This window comes from Platalea leucorodia, assembly GCF_965183815.1.
Source record: "Platalea leucorodia genome assembly, chromosome: 9".
NCBI lineage: Eukaryota > Metazoa > Chordata > Aves > Pelecaniformes > Threskiornithidae > Platalea > Platalea leucorodia.
In genome coordinates, this window is record NC_138831.1 from 12,521,398 (window position 1) to 12,533,768 (window position 12,371).

General features: G+C 40.2%; 1 protein-coding gene across 1 annotated transcript in view; it reads left to right on the plus strand.

Annotated features, from left to right (window-relative positions):
* Positions 1 to 2,276: 2,276 nt before the first annotated feature.
* The window catches only part of CHL1 (cell adhesion molecule L1 like), a gene marked incomplete at both ends in the record, with an annotated part of 55,615 nt that continues 45,520 nt past the window's right edge, over positions 2,277 to 12,371 (plus strand). Inside the window, 3 exons of the mRNA XM_082322580.1 lie at positions 2,277 to 2,367; positions 4,349 to 4,454; positions 6,093 to 6,283. Coding sequence (XP_082178706.1) covers positions 2,277 to 2,367; positions 4,349 to 4,454; positions 6,093 to 6,283 — 388 coding nt within the window. The remainder of the gene's footprint in view (positions 2,368 to 4,348; positions 4,455 to 6,092; positions 6,284 to 12,371) is intronic.

Below are 12,371 nucleotides of genomic sequence, written 5' to 3' on the forward strand. Positions count from 1 at the left end.
AGCAAGCTGCACACCTCCTGTAATCTTAGCTCCCCTTCCTCTGGTTGGCATCCTGAGACTGGCTGCTGTGGTCCCCAGAGCTGTCAGCAGATGGGGGGAGAAGAGGGCTTCGCTACCACTAATGTACCATCTGCAAGCAGCGACACTAGTCGGATTTTTATGAGCCTAAATTGCAATTGTGTGGCTAGAGGGTTTGCTTTCAGAGCATCTGTTTTGCCATTGATGACACAGATAGATCTGGAACTGAGTGTCTGCCAGGACCAGGTAAGGCAGGGTAGGAGAGCCCAGTCCTGCAGTGACAGAAGATGTGCAGCCATCAGGTGGCTGCTGTCTGGGGCTGCTGTGCGGCTGTGAGTCGTGTGTGTCCCCCCCATGATGTGATACTGCCCAGATTTTATTGGACTGAGGTTTGGAAAGGTTTGTTGCTCACAAGTCAGAGCTAGGAGAAATCAAACTGAGGTAAATATCGACTGCCACATAACAGAACTTAGTGATGTTGCCCAATTCTGCCTGATTTGCACCTAGAGACAACCTGGGGGTAGCAGCTCAGCCAGCAGGTCCCCATCCCCTCTGGTGCCCTTCTGTGCTGTCCCCCTCTGTGGAGCGAGGCACTAAGCAGCTTAGTCAGCTTCTTCCGTCAGCGAACACTTGGTGCCTAAGATACTTATAAGACATCTGTTTTTTAGCCTCATTTCTTTAGAAATGAGGCTTATGTGATTATAGTGTCTGTCTGTTGTCCCCTCATTGGCCAATTTCAATCTTCACCCAGGGATTTTGGTCTCAAAGATGTTGACTTTCAGAAAGTTTTCATGAACTGGTGACCGAGTGAACAGAAATTATCCTGCTAATGCCTCTGGAAAAAGGGCCACAGCACGAGCTGTTGCTCATCTCCGATAGCCAATGTGAGAGGGAGCGTGCTGGGTAAAAGGAAAATCTCTGCTTTGTGCCTGTTTTATAGAGGTCCAGCAAACCAACCATCAGGAGCAAAGTGTCATGGACTGGAGTGTACGGGCTGCATGGCTCGGCTCTGTCTGCTCCAGCTGCAGCCAGCTGTGCTGGGCAAGAGCAAGCATCCCCAGCGCGCTGCCCAGGTCCCACCTCCTGCCTGCCCCCGCATGCCAACTGCTCTCGGTGATCCCGGGATTGCTTTTCTGATCCGTGGATTAACCGGGTGGTATGTGCAAAGATACAAGAGCTGTGTGCGAGCCAGGCTTAGTCTGGAAATGTATTGCATGGCCGTACAGCTCTGCTTGTGAACTCAGTGGCTTGAATCAGAGCTTGCCATGCCGTGCAGGGCTGGGCTGCCGGTGGGTTGGTCCTTACCTCCATCATAGTAGCCTTGTCTTGATACTGCTCTTGCAAAATTATCTTGACAACTGAGGTCTAAATTCTCTTGAGACCGATGTCCTGTAAGTGCTATGTGTTAGAAGATGCACAGGTACAAAACATATCTTGTACCAGTTAATATTTCGCTGAGATATTGTGAATGATGCTGAAGACTGAAATCCTCCGTACAGCCATGTTTGTAGAATTCTCTCTCCTTTACTCCTCTGTGAATTACACTTAAATGCTCATTAGAGCTGAATATGTCTCCTTTTGGCAGCCGCTTGACATTTTTGCCTTGTAGTGCAGAACATAAGGATGTATAATGGATTGTGTAAAACCTACGTATAGTAGTTCTGGGATTATGGAGGAAAAGCAAAAGTTTTGTGTTCTGGTCCTTATTAATGAACTAAACTATATTGTGTCCTTTTTTAAACACAAACAAAAGATAAAAGACATATGAGATTTATGAACAAGGTCATTAGTGTACCAAATTTCTCTCATTAGATCTGTTACATTACTTTCCAACTTACACAACTCTCATTAGAAAAATTTATGAACTGGAATGATTACGAATACACCATCTTTTAAACCATCCTTACTTTTAATTGCAAAACAAAAACTAATTATACTTCTGTGCTATAATGGATTTGTACTTTTGTGCATGTATTTTTTTGTTAGAAATTTAAGACACCTTCCTGAAGCCAGGGGGTGGGGAGAGAGGAGAGGAAATTGTACCATTTAGTGCAATTTGCAATTTAGCTGCAAATCCTGAAGCATTGCTTTAGTTTAGTAACCTTGTTAGAGCCAAGTTAATATTGCAAGCTAATATTGCTGTTTCTTCTCCTCACTAGACTTTCAATTTCACATCCTTACATCTGATTTGAAGTGACGGTGAGAGGAAGCATAAGGTATCTCTCATTCTGTTTGGAGTCCTTGTTTACAGAAGAGTGATGGAGATGCTATTAAGCACAAAAGGCATCACCATATGCCTGTTTTTCTTTGTATTAAGTTTGGCAGCAGCTATTGAAATACCATTATCAGGTGAGTTGTAGCTACTTACTGCACAGTTTGCTATTTTGTTTTGGTGTCCCTTCTTTTTTTTAACCTTTCCCCGAAGAAAAAAATATTAAATCCTGCTTTTCAGTTGTTCCATTTTGAATTTAATTCTGCCAGAACATGGCCTTTGGGAAATTCAGACGTGATAAAAATGTAAGCTAGTTTGTTTGGGCCTGTTTAAATGTAGCAGTAAACTTGTCTAATAACATATATCTATGTTTGTGATCCAACACACCGCTTAGCTCCGAGGGTTTGGTTTTGTCCTTCATATAAATTCCTCATTTTGGCTTTGAATCTCCCTGAAGCTTGTTTGATGTACATATACCCTTACTTACTTGTCTTGCAACTCTGCCGTTTCAGTCTGAAAAAGGAGCAGATGTATCTCAGGGTGTACATTAGTCCCCAGAGAAGTATTTCCTATGCCTCGCATACTGCCCTAGGGAGCACCTCCTTTATCCTTCTCTGGCTATGATGCATTCAAACTGCCTGTTTTACATGGTTGGTGTGGTTTCAGGACACATGTAAAATATGGGATGAGGCTCATAGGGGACAATCCAATGAAAGCCAGTGGACCCCACTGCCTGGAGTACAGCCCAGACCTCCCAAGCTTTGTGCTTTTCAAACATAAATGGACCAGGAGGATTACAAACTACAGGGTTTTTTTGGGGAAAAAAACCACAACAAAGCAAAACTCAACAATATTGGGTTTTGAATGAATTATGGTGGGGATAAACAAATAAATAAACCTAAGGAAAAAGAAATGTAGGCTCTTTGCAGGGCTTTGGGTGCTGTAGCCTCAGAGTAGGACACGGGCCAGTTTCGGGGCATTGTGTGGACCTGCCGTGAGCTGTTAGCACTCTGGAGTCTGCCAATAGCCCTGGCTGCAAAGGAGAAGGCAATCAAGCAGGTTTATAAGATATTTTTCTAAAGCTATCTGAACTTCTTTAACAGCATTTGGAAGTAGAAATTTTGTCGTGGAAGGTACCGCAGTGGCTCCTTTTGTTTAAATAAATCAGAAGTGGAGCTGTGACTATAAAGTGCAGGACAAACTGTCTGGGCATCCACTGCTTTTAAGTACCGACACAGGGGAACCATCTAGCCCTTAATTTGCTTTAATGAAGCATTTTATATTTTAATAAAAAGGAATTATGTCTGATCAGTGGAGCTGGTGGGCTTGGAAGTGTTTGGCTTTGAGAGCACATGGTATGGCAAGACACGATGTTTCACTCCAGCTTTGAGCTTCCTGGATTTAAAAGAGAAACCAAAGACCATGTTAATTTTCTTCCTGGCTGTTTATAACAATGTGATGATCCTATTATCCCCAGCTCCACTGCAGGGAGCATTCTCACTTGTGCAGCTCTGTTACACAGATATTCGCAACACTTTAATTCACTTAGAATAAAAACTTAGTGAAACATCGTTCTGTGACTGTGTGACTGGTAATGGCTCTTCCCGTGCTGTACCCTGGAGGGGGTATTAAGTCATCTTTTCAGTCCATGGATTTCCTGGCAATTTCATCCAGGATGGAGATAGCAGTTTGCTACTTCATGTGTGTGTATCTGTGTCTGGATTAAAAAGCCAGTTATTGACCTCACTGGTGAATAAATTTACCAGTCCACACACCCATGCTTTGGCTTTAGCTTTAGCATGGCCCCAGCTCTCCTCTGCCCTGGATGGGTTGGTCATAATGGAAGCGTGTGCCAGTGATGCCCCTGAGTGGCTGGCCGAACATAGTCAGTGTTGTCAAGCCTTCCTCTGGCAGCTGAGGCCATGGTAGTGTTCAGTTTTGGGAGGAGAGAGTGTTGTCGATGCCAGAAAGATTATGATCATCATCCTTTTTTTGAAGGCAAGCCTCACTCTGTGCAGGAGTAAGGCAATGTTGACATTGTCGCTCTCAAAGAGAGGACCTGAGCAGAATACAGTTTTGCTTGAATGGCATTTTAACCTGGTACCTCTTTGTGTTCAGTTGTGCAGCTTCCAACAATCACAGAGCAATCTCACACCCAGGTTGCTTACCCTTTTGATGAGGACTTTACAATTAAGTGTGAAGCTAGAGGAAACCCACAGCCCACGTGAGTACTGCTTTCACCTGGAGAGGCAAGCAGAAATTGAGTTTGCTTTCAGCCTTTGCCAAACACCGTTCTGTTTTTGAGGAGGGGAGGAATAGCCGATGTACAGTAACTTCCTCATCATCGTAAGGCAAGGTTAATATTTGGGTTTCCATTTAGGCCATTCAGCTTTTGTTGCTTGATCACTTCCACTCACTCTGTGAATAGATATCAACATGCCTTTTTCTTGCTGGGAGGTGTTCCATTTCTCTAGCACGTGCTAAGTTCACACCATGATTTAAAAGAGCTTGTCTGGGCTGTGCTGCAAAAGATAGGAGGTGTGTAATGGTAATCAAAGGGTCCCAGCTGTTCTTCTGCCTTTTCCACAGCAACACTAAAAATACCAAGCACATTAAACCGTGTATTCAGAGATCGCATTTGCATTTTATCAGATACCTTGTCTGTACCTGACATCATCATGGCCGTGGTGATGTTACAAATACACACATAAGGAGTTATTCAAATAAATATCCAAAGATAAGCTTTATGTATTTTACACCAATATGAAAAGGAAAAATGTTTTTAATGAAAACGTGATTAACAAAAATGTAATAATAACATAGTAAAAGCTCCTCCTGAGACTTTTGCCACTGGATAGTGTATGGGCTAAATTAATAGCTGGTTTGCATGTCATTTTTACTCATTAATCCTTCCTTTCTTTTTTGTCTGCAACACAATTTAAACTTGCTTAAAAAAGCAATTGTTATTTTTATATCAAGATGATTTCATAATTTTTAATTGGGCTCTGAATGGAGATTTGTTGTTTTCCTTTGTATCGCTGTTTGTCAGCTGACTGATGAAGCTTTCCAGTATATTTAAAAGTATGTGATAGAGCTGGTTAGGCAATAAGAACCCATACAGTCTCCATACAGTCACAAGGCAGTTTGCCTCAGTGAAGTGCCAAAACATACATTTCTTTTAACATTAATTTATTCTCTTAAAACATTGTAAAATGTTGACAAAGGTACGTGTTCCACTAAATGCATGTTATACTGTAATTTCCAACTGTCTGCTTTTGAATCAGTTTAGCCCAATTTCAAGCCATCTGAGACTTCCAGATAGGTAAACCATGACCAGTCCTTCAGCATTCATCAAAGTCACACCCCAGCAGCATCAAAACGACAAGTGATTCTATGTCAAGACCAGGAGAAACTCAGTCAAGTCATCTAGGTTTCTCCTAGGTTCAACAGTGGTATGTCCTGTAGATGGTGAGAAGAGCTCCTGTCAATCCTTGCCAGTCAAAAGTGCCAGCTCTCCTACAGACACAGCTTTTTCACAAACCTCTAGTTCCTTTCACTGTGTGTCTATTGCTTTCACAGATGGTGTTTCTCGTTTATTGTCCTTGCCTTAAGCTTTGTATTCTTATTTCATGTCACAGTCAGTTATCCAAAAGTAAGGTGTCCAACAGGAGAGACATGTCCAATAGCTAATACAAGTTATAGTAGCACAGTGGTCATTTTACCATTCAACTCTCTCCTCTTACACCAAGTTTTTCCTTTTATTTTAATAGTATGCTATTGGACCCATATTTACCACTGTTCTTGTACCATAGTGCTCTCTGTTCTGTGACCTGTTGTTTGTAATACTTGTATTATTTTTCAGCTTTAACTGGACTAAGGATGGAAAACCGTTCGATTTATTATCTGACCCGAGGATAGTTGCATCTAACAACTCTGGAACATTTGTGATTCAAAATCGAGGAATCATCACCAATTTTCAAGGGAAATATCGTTGCTTTGCATCCAATGTGCTGGGAACTGCCATGTCAGAAGAAATCGAACTAATTGTTCCAAGTAAGGGCTTTTGCTTTGCTTTTGTTTTGTTTTGTTTTGTTTTAAGATGAAAAACTGTATTTCCTCAAATTAAATGGAGAAGAACTAGTTACTAATAGGGTATATGTAAAACATACATTGTTTGTTATTTAGTGAATACTGGAAGGAAAAAAATCTGTGTGCTCCCTGGAATGATTTCATTTCATTCCTGGTTTTGAGGACAGAAATCTGAATGACCAAATCTGAATGCAGGACTTCAGACAATACCACTGGACTATAAACCTCTTACAGGTTTCCAAGTGCTTATACTGACGCTCCTTACAAACTTTAATTAATACAAACACAACTGGGTAGATTATGTATATGTTTTCTTGGATATATTAATTTGGAGAACATTTATTTTTCACTTTTGCTTTCTGAGTATCATCTGCCTCGCTTTGCCTCTAGAGGATGGGTTAGAGGGTAAATTAGTATAAACTTTTTAATAGCCATCTCAAGAGACCTGAATGTTCAATGATGGAAAATGATTATTTACTTCGACTTGCCTATTTAAATGCCTTTATAAAGCACTTGCTTTGCCTTTGTCATAAAACCTGTAAGAATTCTTTTTACTTTTTTTACTTCTCACTATTTGCTCTTGTGGTGCTTCCATTTTTTAATATGCTTCTCTTTCTGTAAAGAAGAAAGCATAAAAATTGATGAGAGTTGTAGTCTGGTAAATTCTCTACCTAATCTGGGCAGGGACAATTTGTTTGTAAGCTGATGCCAACACATCATGGAAATACAAAAATTAAAATATTTGGAGAGATAAACAAATAGCAGAATAGTAGCCATCTTACAATTATTGAAAGCACAGTACAGTTATAGAAAGATATTAACTGTTGATGAAAGATAGAAATAATGGCATAAATGGTGAAATAGTGTTAGAAATGTATTAAAAATTAAAAATGTAGTGGGCAATAAAGGAATAGGAAGTCATCGTCAGAGAAAAAATTGAGTCAAATCACTTTGGGGAAGTGTTGTAAAAGAGACTGTGAGTTTGAGGAAACTCAAAGTTAAAGTTGGAGTGATCTCTCTAATAGTGGAGAAATTTAATTGATAAAAATTAGGAATCATGTGATGCTTTCACTTTCCAAACATTTACTGGAATGCAAATGCTGTTAAGAGTCATAAGCCTGTAATATTTCAGCTTAGCAACTGTGACTGAGTGCCCAGAAACTGGCAGGACAATATGGTCTCCATCTCAGAGCAAGGAACATGAAATCAGAAGGTGGGGGGATGGATGAGAGAAATAGCAGTTTATTACTGCAAAACAGCAATGGATGCAAATGTTTGAAAACTCAAGGGGAAGCGATCCAATCAACTGTGAGTTCATTAGTCTGATGTCAGTAGTGTTCAGGGTTTGGTATAAATACTTACAAGGAGAATATTAAAGACCTGGAACTGAATGGAAAATAACCTCAAAAATGTAGTTGTGAAAATTAGTGATCCTAGAAATGTGTCCTTCCATCATTAGCACAGAGGAAGGGCAAAGGAGGAAATGGGTGATTTTGAGGACCAGGGTTATAAAAGTAGGAAGAAATTTACCGATTCAAAGTTCAAGGTCATGATTAGGACAACATTGATATAACTGGCTTTGTACCAATATATTTAAGCACTTGTAGTTTGGAAGTAACATAGGAATATGAAGACGCAATTGGTCATAAATTCAGGATTGAAATATATGAAATTAGAAGAGGAAAATTTGAGGCAGAACCTTCCTAGTGGGAGCAGAAAGAATGAGAAATTTCACTGGCTCCGTGATGGAGCAGTGTGAGAACATGAAGCAGACTATGATGTAGCCGAGTGGCATAGATGAAGAAGAAAATCAGCAGTGCAGTGGAGTTTTTGTTCAGACTAGATCCTGCATTTCCAAGTTCCTACAATATTTTGTTACCAAGGGATCTGAAAGCACTGTGCACATGTGGAATTGGTGTGTCCACGTGGGGGACACATCTCCACAGTCTTCTCAGCCTTTGCAGCGACAGGAGGTGGCCACCTAGCTACAAAAACCTACTTCTGGCAGGTCAGTGCAGTTGAAACAGGCTATGAGAAACATGCATAATAATTTCTGTCATGTTTTTGTCACAGGAAATAATCCTGAGAAGTATTTTAGGCATAGCCGGGGTGGGAGAGTCGTGGCGCTTGTGGTCACGTTGGAAATAAGACACATCGGAGGGGCTGGGAGAGTTCCTGGGTGAAGGTCTGCTAAGGATGCCATGTAAATGTATTGTTATGAGTGCTCTTCATGAAAGACAGGATTTATTTTCCTCCCAGCCAGTTTTATGGATTTTTTTCCTTGGGAAATTAATTTCATGATGCACTGTATTGCGTAGTATTCCCTAATGCAGTAGCTTGGTGTTTGGTGAAGAATTACCAAGATTACATGTATTGCTATATGGTTTAGTCTCTACCGACTTGCAGTTGCTTTAAGGGAATAGAATTCTTTAGTAGAGGAGAACTGCACAAAGTTTTAGGACAGTAAGTTGAAGTTTATTGAAGTAATGATATAAGTTGGCTCCACAGGTAGGACAGTGCAGCTGGTATCAACTGGATAGGCAGGAACAGGAGAGTGATGCAGTTACTCAGAGCTTTAGACAGCACGTAATTATTCACTTTGGAATCTGGCCAGGGCAGTGGGGTTAATATGACTTCTCTTAAGCAAAGTGTCTGAGACTCATTAATTTTCAGAGGAGTTCAAGACCTCAGTGTCATGTTTCAGTGAAGGTATATCACCTCCAGCAGCAGAATATTCTGATACTCCATTGCTGCTGAACTAAAAAAAATGCTTAAAAAAGGAAAACAAGAACAAGTTGTTGTCTCTATCTGGGATTATTGAATCTGTACTCAGGGCAGATAATTTTTGTTTTTAATGAAAAATTGTCTATATTAGCTTGAGTCAATATTAAATATACTGGGGGTAGTTAGCAAGAAATTGAGAAGTTACAAACATGGTTGTTATCAAATGCGAGAGGAATTTTAGTGCTAATACATGCAAAGTCCTAAATCCAGAAAATAAATGGTACAGATAATACATTAGAGGGATTTACCTGACTCCCACACCTTTTAAGGCACATTTACTTTTATTCATACTCTTCTGTCATAAATTCTTTCATTTAATGGTGCAATGTAGATGCTGCAAATTAAATCAGGATTCAGAGAGTAATAGAAGACACCTTTGATTTTTCTAAAGTGCTGTATAGTCTACAACTATGCTCAAGTGAAAGAGAGCTGCTGGTGCACAGATCCGCTGTAAATTAGGCAATCACTGACACAGAAGAGTTTGGGATAAATTACCTCTATTCACCCACAAGTTTTGAAGCAGAGACTGGTACATGTGAGATCACTACATGCATTCATGATAATGATGCAGAGGTGGCAGTGCTTTGCCAGCTGTATTCAAGTAAAATGTAAGCTACTTGGCAAGTCACTATGCCAATGAAGGGAAGAAAAACCCAGCAAGTCAGACTAGGCCAGTTTTTTTCATAAATTACATTTACACTGCAGAAGGGGAATACTGGGTCTGTAAGGAAAATAAAGGTTGCTGCTGAAAAGGAGAACAAAAGACTGTTTACTCACAGTAGTCATTCCAAGAAAGCAATAGAAATGTCAGCAGAAATGATCATTAAATGTCACCTACATAATGAGAATACCACACCTCCCCTATACATGATGACATTAAGGAGAGTGGGGAAGAATGGGGTCTGAGGATCTCTATATGTTGCATTGTTTACAAAGTCCAGATTGGTACAAGACACATGCAGCATGAAAATGAATTTAAATAGTGAGAACGCAGACCTCAGCTACCCCCCTCCTGTATTTAGGGAGTCTGTTTCTTGAATTACTGAGTAGGCTTAATGCCAGAGGAAGAAGTAGTATGGTTTAAACTTCTTTAATTAACTGTAGTGTAAAAGACTCTTCATGGTAGACTGCATTAAGATTTATGCTCAGTATTTCTAAAGCTGTTGCTCTAAAAGACTGAAGATTTGAGGATGGAAACATAGCCTAAACATAAAATTGTCCAGTAGCAGGCTATGCTATGCCAATGATGTTAGTTCTAGCATTCCAAAAGAAAGCAAAACCTGTATTAATATTCAAAAAACACCAGATGTGAATATTGTGAGATCATTAAAAGGTATTGAGCTGATACTAAAATAGGACGTCTCAGTAACATGCTTTGTGAAGGCATTCAGTGTAGCCTTTTTGGAAGAGAAAACAAAAGAGAGTAACTCACTGAGACTTTGCAAGCGGTGGGAATAAAATTCAAACCTCTTGCCTCCTAAGCCAGTGTCCTATTCCTTTGACAACCTTTCTGGCCATCTAAATCATTGGGATCAGTCTGGCTGTTGCCAGTGTCCATCATTTTGGAAAGGGCGATGGAGAGAGATTTACACAGAAAAAAGACTGTCACTGATTCCATCATAAAATCTTCTTTGAGAGCGAGTAGACTGACAGCCACGGTCTTCCTGACAGCCAGGCTTTCCTAACTTTTTCAATTTAATGCAGCAATTAAAAAATCCATAAATAAGCAGGATCGTATCTCATAAACAGTTCAAAGGCTGCAGTGAAAATTACAGATTTAACTACTGCGTATACTACATGGATCAGAATATCAATTGATGTACTGAGATGAGTACTGGAAGCTGCCCAAGCTGTATTCGATACAACTCATGTGGTCAGTGACTCTAAGTCACGTTTATGATTCTTTGATATGTTGGGCTGTTCACTGCACAAGATATAGATCTGTATAACAGATCAGTCAGCTACTACTTAAAGTGTCTGAGGAGCTGGTAATTTCCAAGATACAGAAATTTCTTGACTATTTCCACTTTCCCTCACTCTTATATCCTTTAAAGATTTATTTGCATGGAAGAACTTAAGAATATCCATGACGGGTCAGGCTAAGCATCCTTCTAGCCCAGGACACATCTCCAACAGCATCCACAGAGATTATAAAAACAGACCTAGTATATAGTGATGTTTTCCTACAGTAGTTTCCCAAAATGTTTGCTAATTGCTGATTTAACATAATGAGTTGATTCCCATTTTACACCAGATACTGGTAGAAACCAGACACAGGGGTCTAAAGGACTTCTACAGTTACCTGGAGAAACCCTTTTCCTTCAGTTCAATTTCTCAACACTTTACCCAGAAACAAATAAAATATCAGATTGAATGGGCTCCATTCTCATATAAACTGGTATAAATTCCCATACTCAATACAGTTATAGTGGTATGAAGTCACTATAGTCAGCAGTAGGACAAAAACTAAGCTGTAGGACAAAGCATGCTAATAGGTACCTGAGTAAATCCAAAGCAATCCTGTTGGGGACAGGAGTACCCCAATTCTGGTTGCTATATTTCTGAATCTATACTGCTAGAATCAAATTTAGATTTTACGTTGCATTGTATTGATCTCCCTCCTGTTTGCTTTTTGTTGAGATATACTGCATTTTCTGAACAGATAAGAAGTAGGAGGGAGTGATCTAGCCTCCTTCTGAAATTTCTCTCAGCCAACCTAATTTGCCAGTGGTATTGCAGCCTAATCTCAAGTACAGTTCAGTCATTAAACTTTGAGTCACCCCAGGGATTAATCAGAGCCTGGTTCCTTGCACAAATGACTCTGGACACTGATAATCTTTCATTTTCATAGTTTACACACTGTCAGATCACTGTGATTCTGGTTTTTGAGTGCTGTACAGCATTCACAGTACAGCCTTGCCAGGAAATAATACTTGGACAGTGAAACCTTTTCCAAGACTGTTTTGAGAGCTTTATGTGTCACAGTGGGCTTTTAGAAGATGTCTCTGTAACAGAAGTCAGGTGTGCAGTTTTTCATCTTCCCTGTGGCTGTTTCATACATGCCACTTGATTGCTTGTGTCGTGAGAGCCGTCCTGCTGGCACTTCAGCAAGCGTTTCTTAGTCATTAAATAATGTTGTTCTCCCCTGTGTTATGGATATGTGAGAGGTAGCACTCGGAGCTACGCTGGATTCTCTGTCCCCTCTCATTATGTCTGTGTGTGGGGAATTGCATGAAAGATTGACATGACAGTTTTAATGGTATCGCTG